Source organism: Antechinus flavipes, chromosome 1, assembly GCF_016432865.1.
Source record: "Antechinus flavipes isolate AdamAnt ecotype Samford, QLD, Australia chromosome 1, AdamAnt_v2, whole genome shotgun sequence".
NCBI lineage: Eukaryota > Metazoa > Chordata > Mammalia > Dasyuromorphia > Dasyuridae > Antechinus > Antechinus flavipes.
The window spans coordinates 452,360,397-452,377,201 of NC_067398.1; the positions used below are offsets into that span (position 1 = coordinate 452,360,397).

At 35.4% G+C, this 16,805-nt stretch overlaps 2 protein-coding genes across 3 annotated transcripts in view; both read right to left on the reverse strand.

Annotated features, from left to right (window-relative positions):
* SULF1 (sulfatase 1) overlaps nt 1-16,805 on the reverse strand; it is a 205,112-nt gene that overhangs the window by 141,151 nt on the left and 47,156 nt on the right. The gene's annotated exons all lie outside the window — the stretch shown is intronic.
* LOC127543788 (cathepsin B-like) lies at nt 7,507-8,225 on the reverse strand. The gene has a single exon (XM_051970070.1). The coding sequence runs from the start codon at nt 8,155-8,157 to the stop codon at nt 7,522-7,524; it is 636 nt and encodes a 211-aa protein (XP_051826030.1). The 5' UTR covers nt 8,158-8,225; the 3' UTR covers nt 7,507-7,521.

Sequence of the window (16,805 nt, forward strand, 5' to 3'; positions counted from 1 at the left end):
TTGGCTGGATTATTAGTCTTAATTGGTCTCTTTGTTTTCAGGCTCTCTTCATTCTTCATACAGCTGCCAAAATACTATTCAAAAGGCAAAGGTTTGACTATGTCACTCCCTTTTTCAAAAGTTACCAATAGTTCTTCTTTGCCTAAATAAACTACTTAGCCTGGCATTTATTGGCCTTAAAAGAAACTAAAATTTGGAAGGGACTTATCTGAAAAGAAATCATCTAGGACAACTCATAGCTGAACAAATATTCTCTACATCATCTACTTGATGAGTGGTTAACCAGCCTTTCCAAGAAGAACGCTAGTGAGAGAAACACAAAATCCCCTACAAGAAACCTTTTCTATTTTGGTAAAAACTCAAATTATTAAGAAGTTTCTTTCATTAAACCTAAACTTGCTTCTTTGGAACTACTCATTTTTCCCACTTGTGCTATCTGGGGACAAGCAAATTAAATCTTATTCCTCTTACAGATGATTGATCTTCAAATACTTGAAATGATTTATTTCCCCTTTCTGTCTTCTTTTCTCCAAGTTAAATATTCCAATTTTCTTCAACCAACTGGCAAATCTTAAGATCTTTCACCTGGCTTCTCTCTTCTTCATGTTCCCCCATCATATCACTGTGTTCTCTAACATGTGGCACCATGAAGGAAAAGGAAGTAAAAAAAAAAGGAAAACTCTCCACAGATTATATGAATGAGATTATCCATTAAACATCAGCAACTACTTACCCAAGACTTACTCTCTTCATATTTATAAAATCTCATTGAGAATGATTGCCCATAGAATCATACATTTAGAGCTAGAAAGGACTTTGTTATTGTTCAGCCATTTAGTAATGTCTGACTCTTTGTAACCCTGTGGACCATACATAGCATTCCTACAGCATTGTTCATAGGGTTTTCTTAGCAAAAATATAAGAGTTGTTTGCCATTTCCTTTTCCAATTGACTGGCCATTTAGAGGTTAAATGACTTACTAGTATCCAAGGGCAAATTTTCCTGACTCCAAGCCAGTGCTCTATCCACTAAGCCACCTAGTTGCCTCCAAAAAAAGACCTTAAAGTGACAGCTAGATGGTATAGTGGATGGAGTACTGCTCCTAGAGTCAGGAGGACCTGAATTCAAATTTGACCTCAAACATTTAACACTTACTAGCTGTATAACGCTGAGCAAGTCACTTAACCCCAATTGCCTCATGGGAAAAAAAGAAAGAAACAAAAAAGACATTAGAGACCATTTAGTTCATCTCTTGTGATGACCGTGCTATCACCCAGGATACCTCAGAATCATCCGGAGTCAGGATAAGCAAAAGTCCTCAGTCTTTATTCTTGGTCCTTAGATGCAGGATTGAACAGGATGGAAGCAGAATCTCTGCGACTGCCTTCTCCCTTGTCTATCACAAAGAGTGACTATGGCTAGTCTTATTCCACCTCCCAGTCCCTCCTACAATCCTTTGTATACACCGATCATTGAGCCAACACGGATAATGGAAAGGACCATTTTCCAAGCATATGTCCATAGAGTATTGTCCAATCAGTAGTTAGCCTCAAGTGCTCAGCAGTCCTGACCTCAGTGCATCAACTCAATAGTTTCGGCCTTCTGCAATCTCTCTCATTTTATGTTGAGGAACAATGTCAGAGAGCTGAAGGGACTTGTTTCAGATCACACAGGTGATAAATAGCAAAGGGAGATTTCAAATGTTAGCTCCTCTGACTCTAAAGCCTCCACAGTATACTACCTACACAAAAGGATTATAATTTCAATGAGAATATATAAAGAGAGCAGGAGCCTTTTCACAAATGATTCTCTAAAACAAATCACAGAAATAGAATCTTCAACTGACTGAGAGATGCAGAAGTTACTAGATTGTCTGAGTTTATTGTTTGGTAATTTTAAAAAATGCGTTGATTTCTTGAAACAAAATGCAATTTTGCAATTGCAAAATGCAATTTAAATATAAAAATTGTAATTAAACAGTGCAAGAAAACTTAAATGCATATATTAAAATCATATAAGATTCTCATATAAACAACCAATTTTAGAAATAAATCTTTTCAATGATCCTCTGATTATTGTCATCACATAAAATTTATAATGCTTAATAGAATATTTGCCAATGGTTACTACCTCTGTCATAACAGCTTCATTTCATTAGCTCCAAAAGAAAAATAAATCCCTATAGGTAAAGATGTATTGCAACTATTCCTGTATATGGATGATATTGTGCCGATTCTAACAAGCCCCAAGGCAGTACAGAGCTTCTTCAATGAGATCCAGGACTATTCAAAGAACATCAGCTTGAGGAGACATCTTAACTAACTAAAAGTATCAAAAATGCCTGTTGTCCAAATTACTTTATGCAGCTGGATAGTCAGTTCACTAAGTTAGTATACTAGTACATATATTTGAAACTAGCAGAGCAAGTAGGCAAATTGGGCTTCAAACTTGAAATCACTAGAGAAGGTTGAATTGCATTTAGAAAGGACCTCAATGCTTTAAATGACACTAAGCTTCTCTCTAACAGGGAGGCCTTTAAAGAAAAAAACTCACCTATGTTCTATCAATGTTTGAATTTTGGAAAATAATCACTTTGAGCCTAAGAGAATGTGTTGATATACTGAGCACAGACTATTAATGGTCAACATATACTATAGCAACCTTAGGCAAATGTGCATCTATCCATTGCTTTGCAGATCCTTTGTAGCTTTGGTTCCTTGGAGATTTTTGTATTCTATGATTCATAAACATGAAGAATCATTGGGAGAATATTTAAATTGGAAAAAAAGGAATGACTTTGACTTGCAGGGTTTGGTTTGGTTAAAAGCATCATATAAATGTACAAATGTGGTACTTTTTAATGACTTTAAGTTTCTTCCTAAAACAAAGGTCCATCTTTTTCACATCAATATTCTTCTAGTTATGCTTCAATCTAGTGATTGTGAGTCATGGAACATTACAATCTCTAAAATAAGAGTTGTGGTTCTCCCAAAGGGCAATGAGAGGCACAGCTGTGGATTATCAGTGAGTAATTGTGTAGGACAAGGTGCACAAAAAATGTCACTAGAAGGGAGTATGTGGAACAAGAGAGGGAGAGCAGATGATAAAACCTCCTGAAGATGATATCCAGAATGTTGAGTAGTTTTTGTGTGAAGGATTTATGTAAGGACATGAGTAAGAATTAGACCTGATAATATTATACATATATATATGTATATATATATATAAAGAATATATATATAATATATGTATTATATATACATATAATATATGTATTATATATATAAGAATATATATATAATATATGTAATATATATATAATATAATATATATATATTATATATATATTCTTATATATATACATATATATATTATCACATATATTATATATATATTCTTTACACTGGATACACACAAACACACACATAAAATCTACATCTTTGGAGAGAGTGCATAATTTAAAAAACATGTTTATATCAAAGAATACATGCTTAAGTTGTGAAATAAATGGTATCAGAATATGTAATAAGAAAAGGAAGTAAGTCTTCTAAGTAGTGAGAGACAACCTGTGTGTTTATTGGGTATCCATGAGTAGTAAAGGACTAAAGTAGTAAAATATTTAACCTTTTCTGTCATGATTAAGAAACATTTGAGGCAGAGTCTAAATCCAGGTGCTCCTTAATTTGCCCAACACTACCCACTTATCTCATGCTTAATCATAGGTTTTTTTTTTTTTCTTGTAAGAAGTTGGTAGGATATAGCTTACGGGAGATTGGGAGATAGTAATGCTTATGTATAAAAAAGATGAAGACAGTCAATGAAGTAGTTTTAACATTTTTTTTATAAATACGTGGAAGAGAGCAGAAGGGAATTTGGAATTGACCAGAGATAGGCAGGGCAAAGTTGGTAGGTTTATGCTAAATTTATAGCTTCATGTTCAATCTTTATAAAAATTTTTTTTTTGGTTTGGCAAGGTATAGGCTCTTTAGTGTTTGTCAGATTCACAATAAAAAAGGAAAAAAGTGGTTATTGAATTGAAAGAGTATTTTAAAAAGATTATTTTATCCCTATTTTTGGTTCTTGCTTCCATATATTCAAATTCTCCACTCCCTATCCCTTTTTTCTCTCCTCTCCCTCCCCAGTCTTATTTCTCTCCTTTCTCTATTTTCCTGTTCTTTCCTCTTTTCATCCTTTTCCTTTCCTCTATCTTCCTCCCTAATTCTTTGTTCTCTCTCTGTCTCTGTCTGTCTGTGTGTTTCTGTCTATCTGTATATGTCTCTCTCTCTCTCTACCTGTTGCTATCTCTGTGTCTGAATCTCGGTCTCTTTGTTGCTATCTCTCTGTCTCTGCTTCTCTTTTTTCCTCCCCCCACCCCCAGCTTTAGCAATATATTGCCAACTCTGATATTTCTTTTTGGCTAAAGAAGGATGGGTTGAATGGTGAGGGAATAGTGGGAAGGAGAAGGTTATTTCTTTCCCACATATTTTTGGGAAATTAGAGTGTTAGTGATTTGACTGTTCTGTTCATGATCTGGTCTTGCTATTCTGACACACTGAGGTTGTATATCTTAGTAGTAAAAAAATATTCATTTGTTGGATTTAAGAAAATAAAATCTTTGAGATTTAATACTATTTGTTTAAAAAATTTTAAAATAAAGCTACAGAAAATGTGTTATAAATCCTAATTAAAAAGAATGAAATGCATACCCAGCAGGAAGCATAAATATAATTTGCTTGGTGAAGACAATTTCTGGGGAAGGTTGGCTTTCTACAATTTGATAACTATCCTTATTCAGACAAATTTTTAGAAGGAAGGGGAGAAAGAGAAAGTCCTTGCATTTGAATGGGGCTTCTCTAGCTTCTCCATCAATATAATTTATTCTTTATTGCCTTTTCATCACTTCTTCCTACCACAGATGGGATATTAGGTCTGGGGAGATTTACTGGGTAGTAAATATGTACTGCTAAAAGTAGTTGACTCTATTTTATCATCTCCCATCTCCAAAAGAGCAAATACTTTTAACTAATGTTCTTAAAATCCATATTTAAGATCCTTTTTTGTTAAGTCTTCAAAAAAGATATATTCCCACAAGGTTGCTGCAGTTGCCATTCAAGGTGAAGTCTCGATGGTTCCCTATAAATAGGATTATAGATTTTTTTGATCCAAACCTGTAATTTCATTAGAAATGACACTTCTAATATAGAAAACCCTTTCATTCATGAAGATTGACAGCTTTTTTTAAACTTGGAAAAAAGAGAGCTTAGAGATCATTTAATCCTGTGTGTTCCTTTTTCATATGAGGAAAATGAGCTCAGGGAGGGTGACTTGCTTAAAATGTTGCTAGTTTTCTCGGGGGTGGGGGAACCTAAAAGATTACGATTATTACATGCCAGATAACATCTCTGTTCCACACTACTCTCTTGGGTAATTGGCTACTAGAAAAAAACAACAACACCCCTCCTAAAAATTGTTTTCTTTCACTAGCTTGAAGAAGGACACCTCCTGTCACTTCTAACTCTTCTGATAGTATCAAATTCATTTCTGAAATAAATTTATAAGTGCTACATAAAATCAAAACTAGGTAAGTGGCCTTATGTAAGAGAATAGGATAAAAAAGAATTTCAAAAACACCTCAGGGAAGGTCCATTGAAAAACCTGCCAAATTTCATGCAAGGCCCATATTTAAAGGAGAACTGGGCCAATTTAAAGTTTCAAATGGAAACTATGGAAAAATGCAATGGCTTTATGTGGTTTTGACCCCAAACCAGGTGAAATTTGAGGTTTTGGCAAAGTTCACCTTAATTTCTTAATCTGGGGAATACAAACCAAAGAAAGAAGTGGGACAAAAAAAATCTCAACAACAGGGAAATAAAACTCTATTTGGAAAATTATGGGACTATAGACTGAGTATCACTACCCTTTCAACATCTTTCTCACCCTGGAAGCCAGCATGATTATGGGTTTTTTAAAGATACTTAGAGTAATTTTGCTTAATAATTGACCAAAGTTTAATCATCCCATTTAGAATTCTAATGGAAATAGGCTTTATACTCATTAATTTATTTCTGTTCATAGTAATTGAGGGAATACCATATGATCATGTAATATAAGGACCATGGATTTAGAGATGAAAAGAACCCCAATGGTTAGCTGATTCCTTATACCAGATGCACTAAAGATCACTCCAAGGAGATGGGTAGAACTAACATTTAATTCACAGTTCAGTACTCTATCTCAAAAAAACAAAAATGCACCTAAAATGCAGCCAAGAAAAAAAAAGATTATACATAGAATGCATAATTAATTCTGTGATCTCTAATAGGGTAGGAAGTATTTTTATTGTTGTTCAATCATTTTTCAATCACGTATGACTTTCCATGACCCCATTCTGGGTTTTCCTGTTTCCTTCTCCAGTTCATTCTATAGATGAGGGACTAAGGCAAACAGGGTTAAGTAACTTGCTCAAGATCACATGGCTAGTAAATGTCTGAGACCAGATTTGACCTCAGGAAGAGGAATCTTCCTGACTCCAGATTTGGTACTCTATCCACTGTGCCACCTACCATCCTCAAGAAGTATTTGTCAGTGTTCAAAAGAGTGGGTTATGGGGGGGACATAGAAGCTGAATATTGTTATAATCAGAATACCTTTTTAGAAATGAGGTATAAGTTGTTTTTTTTTTTTTTTTTTTATAGATGGAAACATGCATGTCCAAAGATTACACGAATGCTAAAATGTTAAGATTTGGAAGAGACTCCAGACATTTTTTAGGCTAAACTTTCTTTCAAAGTAGGAATCCCCTCCACAAATTCCCTGACAGATAGTTGCTCATCTAGCCAGAAGAAAATCCCTAGCTAGAAAATGAAAGGCCTTCTTCCCTTCCCATATTGGCTACTCCCTTTCTGACAGTTTGACCCTGACCTCTGAATATAACAATCCTTCCCCATACTGCTTCTAGATCAACAGAAAAACAGCTTGTTAGATAAGTAAAATCAACTCAACAAGCCTTGATGTTTTAGACCCTCAGATTCTTTTGAAGGACTGAGTTAAAAGATTTCCCTCTAAACTTTACTCTGGAGGTTTAATAATCATCCTTATTAAATGTTTATAGATAGAGACTCTTAAATAGGAACTTCATTATGCTAAATTCACGGAATGATTGCTCAACAGAACTGGGTTTACTCTTAGACACTAAAAACAACTTTTCATTGCTTGTTCTGTGTAATGGGCTGAGGCTTGAGTTGATGCACTGAGGTCCCAAGCACATGAGGCTAAATAGTAATTGGACCATACTCTATTAATAGATAAGCTTGGAGAGAGAATGGCCCCCACCCACTCTTTGTGCAAGTCCTGATGTGTTGTATAGGAAATGACGATTTTGGTGGGTGGAGGCAGGGGAGTGGAGAAGGAAGGGGAGGAGAGACTTTTGGGACGGCCATTGCCACGGTTGGCTCAGCTCACTTTTTCTGTTTGTTAAGTGTCTGAGGCTGGATTTGAACTCAGGTCCTCTTGACTTCAAGGCTAGTGCTCTATCCACTGAGCCATCTCCTCCCCTCCACTACAGGCAGGGCGGGAACCATTCACATGATGCTCACAAGGAGGAATGGAGTAAGGTCGGCAGCCCACATGGGAGTCATAGAGGCCACCAGATACAAGGCCTTTCTTGATCCAATATTTCCAAGCTCCAGCAGGATAGCCACCATTACATCCTTCCCCACACTGTAATCCACAGCAGCTAAGCAGATCCTCAGCAGACACTTCTACAGTGGTATAACCATTAGTATGCACACAGATCCTGTCAGAAATGGCTTCCACAGCTCCAAATGCCCAACAAGAGCCGCAGGAGCCCTGGTCTCGAATTTCTTTGATGGTTGGGCAGTTTGGCCACTGTTCCCGTGCATCAAAGTTTTCTGGTAGTTTCATGTCATCAGCCAACATCAATCTCTGAGGTAGTTGCTTGGCTCCACCCATGATGGTACCACAGAGTTTCTTGACGTAGCTCATGTCCACATTACGGAAGTTATGCCCAGCCTTCCATGTAGTATTGAGCTTGTTGACATAGTTGACCATTTCATCTGAAAGAGGAGGGAAGGACAATGTACTCCGAGCACTGGTCAGTACAACCAGACTGCACAGAGTGGCCAAGAACCGCCACATTTTGGTAAATGAATTCCTGATTTACAGTCCCTCCGAAGCAGCACAGGATGGCTCAGAACTTACAGCAAGAAAAAGCGCAGCAACCGTGGCAATGGCCGTCCCAAAAGTCTCTCCTCCCCTTCCTTCTCCACTCCCCTGCCTCCACCCACCAAAATCGTCATTTCCTATACAACACATCAGGACTTGCACAAAGAGTGGGTGGGGGCCATTCTCTCTCCAAGCTTATCTATTAATAGAGTATGGTCCAATTACTATTTAGCCTCATGTGCTTGGGACCTCAGTGCATCAACTCAAGCCTCAGCCCATTACAGTTCTGTGCCTAGAAACACATGACCTTTCCTCCTGGTGAATAGAATGCTATAGTTCAAAGGTATATTAAATTGGTTGAGCATAGAATCAATCTGACTCTTACATTAATCTATAGCTTGTATAAATTCGATAGTTCATAGATCTTTCTCTGTTGTTTATAACATTCCAAATATCGCTTCTTCCCATTTTTAATAGAATTAGCATTTATAGATTTATGCCAAGTCTATATATCCCTAATGAATATACATAACTTAAATATTATTAATATATCCAAAATACAAATATATGCATATACATACATGTATATGTAATTGCATATTTCTGGGATTTCTACTCTAACTATAAAGAAATGCAATGTTATCTCTTTATTTCTCTGTCTCTCAACACATATAATATACTTATAAGTATATATAAAACATAAAAAACAAATGTTTTGTGTCAAAGAACACTGCATATGTAGTCCTGGCTTTAAAATAAGGAGAGGTGTTTGAATTTGATCCTTGATAATAACTGTGTGACCATGAGGAAGTCACATAGCCTCATTGATACTTAGCTTCCTTATCAGTAAAATGGAGATGACACTTTTTTTCCCTACATAGGTGAGAGATGCATATATTTTAATAAAACTAACAAAGCCCTTTCATAATGCAATCACTATTATCCATGGGAGCAGGATGAAAACATTTGCATTTTTAGAATTTCTCCAGCTCTTTTATTAAATGATATGTCTTGGTGTTCTTTAGCCAGATAGTTTCCACTAGCTATCAACTATCTCTTCTGGGTATGTAAAGCATGGCTGAAATAATTAGATATTTGACCTGGTGCCCTTGCATATGGAATCCTTTGGGTTGGTCATAGCCAATGATTAAAGATACATTTGGTTTATGTGGCTCTATCTCTTTGCTCTTTGAGTTCCAATGGTTTTGCTCAAATTATTCCAGGCGATGACAAACAATTGGGATGCCATGTCTCAACTGTCATTCCTCAAAGACTGACTGAATGATATATTCATGTTGTCTGTATAACACTTATTCCTGTTCAATGTGCCTTCCCATCCAAGGTTCCACTTTATCACAAGTTACAAGTTATAAGTAATAAGTAATAGCAATAAGTGGCCCACTTTATACCATGGCTCTAGCAAAGGCCAAGTTTTCTTAAAAATTCATTGTTGTTGTTAAGTTGTTTTTTTAGTCATGTGTTAGTCTCTGTGACCCTTAGCAGAATTCATACCTTATATGTCAAATATTTGAGGAGACACAGACAGAAGAAGAAAACAGAAGAAGATGATAGAAGACAAAAGAAGATGATAGGTTATATAAAACTTCTCTTAAATTCAGTAGAAGTATCCCGGTTACCATCAATTGAGTGATAGGGCAGTCTAGAGGAATTAATAAATAGTTAAAATTTAAAAAAAAACTAGTATTTATATAACGCTTTAAGGTTTGCAAAGTGCTTTACAAATATTTCCTCATTTTACTCTTACGACAACCCTAGGAAGTAGGTACTACTATTACTATTTCCTTTTTAGAGATGAGGAATTGAGGTGAAAAGATTCTGTGACCTGCCAAAGTCACAAAGCTAGTAAGTGCCTGAGACTATGAACTCAAGGCTTCATAACTCCAAGTCCATTGTTGTATTCATAGTGCTACCTCAAGATTATCTATTTCCTTCTCACTTTCCCTTCCTTCCTCCCTTCCTTCCTTTCTTCCTTCTTTCCTTATTCCCTTCTTTCCTTCCTTCCTCCCTTCCTTTTTTCCTTCCTCCCTTCCTTCCTTCTTTCCTTTCTCCCTTCTTTCCTCCCTTCCTTGTTTCCTTTTTTCACTGTTGATGTAGTTATATATTTAATTGTTCTGTTTTAGATTCATGTTAACTCTGTGAGATGTATCAAAGAATTTTTTGAAGTTGGTGGAAGCGAAAATTCTAAATAATAAAAATATATATAGCATAAAAAGCAGCAATAGATAGAGACAAAACATTTTTACTAAATACTTACTAAGTCCTAGGCACTATTAAGTTTATATGTACATTATATAGCAGAAAGAAAAAAAAAACCTATCAGAATATTTTAACAATCAGTATTCATTTCTGTCTTATTTAGCTATCTATGGTCAACAAATAGTTGTTCACATGTTATATGTATCACTTACAATGGATTCAATATTTGACAAATAAAGAGGGATTAGGATAGACATAAAAACCAGGATGTACTGGCAAATGAAAAGTTCTAAGTTGGGTTTCCCTCCTTTGAACCAAAAGAGATATTTCAGCACTTACAAGCTAATTACTTGATAGCTTACTTGACATTCAATAGAAAAGTCTCTAGAAGACAAGGTTCAGGATAGAAAAAAGAAAGATGAAAAAACAGTATTTCCATATAAGAAGGCATTCTTGCCATGCACAGGCAATGAGGAGAGGGAGAGGACTCATGACTTGAGACTTAGCAAGGGAGCTCTAGATGAGGGCTTTTTCTAAATCCACCTCCCTCAGAGCAGGAGCCAGAAAACAAAGCATGAAATGCAGTAGCATTACAACCTGGTGGGTTAAAGTTAGACATCTACTTTTTAATGCTAGAGATTAATTGCATTCTGGACCTAACTGAGGTCCAACAACCACTCATGTGTAGAGTACATGCTGATTCCTTGCCCCCTCCCTTCTCCAATTCTGCTTTGAATCCTTAAGCTGGGAAAGGTATTTCATTATCGGGACACTTTTTTTTTTAATGGTTTGAATACATAGCTGTAATCCTATGGACTCTATAGAGTTCTTTCTTTATAAAACATTTTTGAGTTTTTGCCAAAAACCAAAAGGACACATTTAGATCAGTTTATTGGTAGCAGGCAGGAGAATAATGGAAGGGGCAAGAGAGGACAAAAAAAGTGTTTTGGAAGCATGGTGTCAATAATGACTTGATGTCTTAAACTTCTTTTTTTTTTTTTTTTCGTCAACAAACTATGACAGCCTATTTTGTGAAAATGCTTTTATTTCTCTCATCTTCCAATCCCCACCACCCCAATCCTTTATCCTACTTTGTCTTCCAACTATCACTGTGTGATATTTACCTCAGGTGCTATTATGAAGATGGGAAAATGAAGTCCAAGGAAACTTGTTTAAAATCACATAGTAAATGAGTCCCTTAACCAACTGGGTCTCAGTTTCTTCAATCACAAAATGAAAATATTGGATTGGATATCCTCTAAGATCCCTTCCAGTTATAAATTTGTTTCTGTGAAGTTTATGGAATATTGAAGATACAAAATAGATCTTTTCATTCTAGTATTTATATGGAAGAAGCCATCCCCAAAGGGATAACTATATAGTCAGTCAGTTCACAAGCATTTATCAAGCATTTACTATAATCTAAGCACTGTGCAGTGGATAAAAAGAGAAGCAAAAGACAGTTCCTGCCCTCAAGGAACTCACAATCTAATGGGAGGAAATGTTTTATAAATAATAAATAGGAAATAATTAAAAGAAAAAATACACTAGACTTAAGAGGAATTGAGAAAGGCTTCCTGTAGAAGAGGGATTTTAGTTTAATTGTACAGACTAAAATATATGTAATTGCAGTCCCTATAAATAGAAATCTATATCCTTTTACTCTGTTGTTTGTTCTAGTCAATAACATGAATACATCATGTGAAGTTTTTTTTTTTTAAAGCCCTGATTTGATGTCAGAAAAATGAGACTAAATTCGGGGTTCTGATCAAGTCACTTAACTTGTCTAAGCCTTAGTTTATCCCTCTGTGAAAAGGCAGAAGTAATCTTTATGCTATCCATGTTTTGCGAAAAAACAAAACAAAACAAAACAAAACAAAAAAAAAAAACAAACTAGTTTGTAAACAGCTCTCAAGGGGACCTTATTATTTATCTACAGGATATATTTCAGTGCTTTATAGCATGAATATCCCTTTCTTTTTAAAGAAGATGTATTTCTGATTTAAAAAAATTAATTTATGATTTTGTTGGTATCTGCATCTTCTTTGAAATTTTAATTTTAGAGCAGAGATTCTTAAACTTCTTTTTGTATCATAATCCCCTTGCCAGACTGACAAAGTTTGCAGATCCCTTCTTTAGAATATGATTTTTAAATAATCAAAGGAAATACTAAATTACAGCTAGTTGATAGTGATAATAAAGACACATTTTTTTTCCCACTTAAGTTTTCAGGTCTCCTGAAAATCTAGTTTTTGCAGATCCAGGGGATGTTTGGGAGCCATTTCAAATGAGATTATTAAATTTTCAACATGAGTGAAATCGACAAATTTGCAGATCAAGGCCTGATTGATTTACCACTTTGATGATCTCTAGACTTAAGAAAGTGATAAAGAATATATCAATAAGGCAGATTAAATTTAAAAGTATGTTAAACTGGGGCTGGTAGGTGGCATAGCGGAGAGAACTGACACTCTGGAGTTAGGAGGACCTAAATTCAAATTTGTTCTCAGACACTTGACATTTACTAGCTTTATGAGGGGGATAGTCACTTAACTCTGAATGCCTCAACAAAAACAAATGGAAAAGACATTTCCCTTAATCTACTCCCCCAGAACAGGTTGTTAAACATTTGTCAGTACAAACCTGATCCTGGGTTAAAAACTTTTGTTTTAGGGAGTTGCCTAGGGCTACTGAGAAAATAAATGACTTCTTCAGGAACAAGAGAATTTGTGTCAGAGAAGGGAAAAGAATCAAGTTCTTTCTAATTTAGAGGCTAGTTCTCCGTTCCTTCTACCACACAATATGCAAACTGAATTATATTTTAAAAATGCTAGAGGAGAAAACTGTTTAAAGCAATTCAATGGTGAATTATTTTAAGAACCTGCCTTTTGTTTATTCATTTTACAAATCTGAGTTTTGTTTAAAGCAAGATACACCTGACTTTGGTTTTTGGTTCCACTTAATCCTGTAAGTCTGTGCTGGAGGCAGAGGGATAGCTCTTTCTGAATGAGTGCAATAGAAGAACTAACCAGAAAGTCCATAAAACTAGAAACAGCAGAAAAAGTTTATGAATATTTTCTGAAATCAAGGGAACTAGATTTAATAGTTCAGGAATTCTATGAGTCAGAGGACATATGGAGAGGTTTTGTTTCAATATTATAATTACTTTCCATTTTTAAATGTGGGTAGAGTAAGCTTTGGTAATGATGGGAATCGTCTTTAAAAAAAAAAAAACTTAATTTGCGTAGCTATAACTTGAAACAACTCAGTAGCAAGGCAAAAGGATTGTATGTCTGTGTAGGAGAGAGGCAGAGCTAGCCAGATAGAAAAAGAGAGAGGCAGAAATGTAATTACACAGAGAGCGAGATGTACAGAGAATGGAAACAGAGGCAGAAAAACAAAGAGATACATAGAGACAAAGACACCCATAAAGGGATAGAGACAGAGAGAGATGGGGGCAGTTTGGGAGACAAACAAAAAGAGAGAGGAGGAGACAGAGGCACAGAAGAGAGAGGAAAAGATAAATATAAAGACTCAGAGACATAGATACAGAAAGACAGCGAGCCAGCTTTGCAGTTCCAGAGATCTGGGTTCAAGTCTTGTCTTGAATACAATATGTGACCCTCAAGCCACGCAACTTTAAGACAAAGAACTGCAGAAAAAGAATTAGTCTATACTGGGGGCTAGAATTTTATCATTTGAAATTATGATTTCATACCAATTAATTTTTTGTCCCTGCTGTTTATGATTTCATGCTGGTAAAATCACAAGATTAGTCTAAATTATCTATCTATCTATCTACCTATCTATCTATCTATCGTCCACTAGGCCTACTCTGGGCTTACACAGACCAAGTTCAATCTTGAAGATATCTAAATAGTAACTCTATGTTTACTCCTGCTCCACTGAAAATTTCCCTTGGGAGTATTTGGCTCATGTCTAGCTCTCAGCAAAAAACAAACAAAACAATCCTCCCACCTCTCCCCAAAGCAACATAAAAAAGGACTTTAAATTTTCATGCAAACACCTGCCCAGAAAAAACGTCAAATTTAGGACAATCTCTATTTAACCTAACAAAATATCACAGAAGGGCTCATATTCAAGCTCAAGGATAGTCCGAAAAAAGTTTTTTCTCTATTTTTTGCACCTCTTCCAAAGACCTGTATAGCTCATGTGACTTACAGTACTAGAGAAAGGATAAGTCCAAATTGGCCCTCTCTAGATAACACATCTCTCTAAAGAAACTCATTCTTTCTGGTTCCAAGTTTCAAAAAACTCATTTTTTGGCGCTGTGCCTTAAGTCTATACCTTCTATCTCTTACTAGATCTGATTCTATTGATCTAGTGCTCTCTCTTTTGCATATAGTCTTTGTTGAGTGCTCTTTGTCTCCCTAGTCCAAGGGTCAGCTCTTCATCAGGAGAGAGCTAACAAATTGATGTTCATTGATTCTTCCTTAATCTCTGTAGTTGTGAACTGCATTTCCAATGCCAGAAAAAACCAAGCCTATATCAGTATGGCATCTACATGTATGTTAAGTGCTTTTATCTGTGTTTCTTGGAAACTATAAAATTCTCTTATGCATTGTTTGGGATTATGCCAAGTACTAAGAATTTTAGGTAAGTGATTCTTAAAATTGGTTAGAAATTCAGTGACAGGACACTATAATATACAAGAGGCATCAGCAGAGAAGTAGTCAGAAATAAATAAAACAGCCAGGAAAATTTTAAACCCAGAGGGAATTTATACTTATTTTTTTTTAAATGATCATATTATCCAGGGTGTCCCAAAATATGTGTTAGATCTGCCATACCTAAAAGATGGCCAAATCTCAAATCTGGGAAGCTAGAAATTTCAGAAGAAAGTGCCATTTTGAAACTAACTGATTTTTCTATGATAGAATGAGAGGAATAAAAGCAGAGCTCCCTAAAACTTCCCATGAGTTTCCTAGACTAAAGTATATGATAAAGCATAATGATACCAGGTCCTCTTAATGGCTTAGAGATCTAAACAATTGTGTTCTATCATTGTACAACTCAGTTTAATTCCTAAATTAGAAGATTTTTGCCTCTCTATTAAGACAAAATGTCATAGAAAGGAGAGAAGTTGTTGCATGTAATATAAAATTGTTAAATAAAAGAGAGAGGAACATTTAATGAAAGATAATTTTTAAAGGTAAAAAGTCAATGCTATTATGAATCACTTATCTTTTAAGATTCTAATACTGCATTACAAAGTGAAGCAAGTGCTACAAGATGCAATTTTCCCATGGAGTACATAAGATGACCTTCATAAGTCTTTTCCTGTCCTATTCCATGAGTCACTCTGAATGGTCTGAGTCGAGTTCTGTATTTCTTTCTTTTTCTTGGGAAACCTGTTGTTATCTCACATTTTTGGCAAATGAGTTCATATACACTAAAAAGGTTCAGTCATCCAACTAGTATTACTCAATGTGATTGAGAAGATAGAAAAACTTTAAGAAAAAAAAGATAAAATGATTTTCATTGCTTCAATAAGTTGATTTAACCATCATATTTTGAAAGGTTAACTATTTGCCAGGAATTATTTGAGACACAAAGATGAAAAATGGAATGATCTCATAAGGATTTAGAGTCTAAAAGCATACTGTCAAGCAAATAAGCATGTCAAACAGTAGACTTGGACAAGAACAGAGGAGAGATAGAAAATGTGAGGAAAAACAATTGGTTTCAACTGCAAGATCAGGAAATCTTTCTGGAGGAGGTGCTGCCTGAGACAGGCATTGTCAACAATTGACAATGAAGAAGAAGGGAGTCCTCTGTAAGTATGAGGAATGGCATAAATATGTATGGAAGGATGTAACAAGGGATAGGCTGATATTTTGAAAGTACTAGTCCAGTTTGCCTGCAATTTAGAGTGAACATCAGGTAATATGAAATAAGGATAGAAGAGTAGGTTGAAGCCAGATTACGTAAAATTTTAAATGCCAAGTTAAGAATTTCTGTGGACAAAAGGAAACCACTGAAGTTTTTTGAACAGTTATTTTTCTTGAGAACTTTAATTTTGAATGGCTTCTTGTATCTCATTCCTTTTGTGATATAATACAATGAGATATATTTCAGCTGAAATTCTTTTATTGAATTTCTTTCGCCTCCATTCCTTTACTCATGATGTTCCCTCTGCCTACAATGCCTTTTCATACCTCCTGTTGCTAAAATCCTGCCCATGTCATTTAAAGCCCAAGTAAAATGTTACTTCCTACATGAAACCTTTCCCAATTTTCCCCATCAATAACCACCTTAGACCTCATGTCACATTTTATTGTATACAACTTTCATACACTTGTTGTGTATTTTATATTGTATTGATGGGTATGTGTGTGCTAAAAGAAAGGATCTCTTAATGGTCAATGGAGAGGCATATCCTG

Coding starts and splice junctions, on each gene's coding strand:
- LOC127543788 (XM_051970070.1), bottom strand. CDS start 8,157: ATGTGGCGGTTCTTGGCCACTCTGTGCAGTCTGGTTGTACTGACCAGT.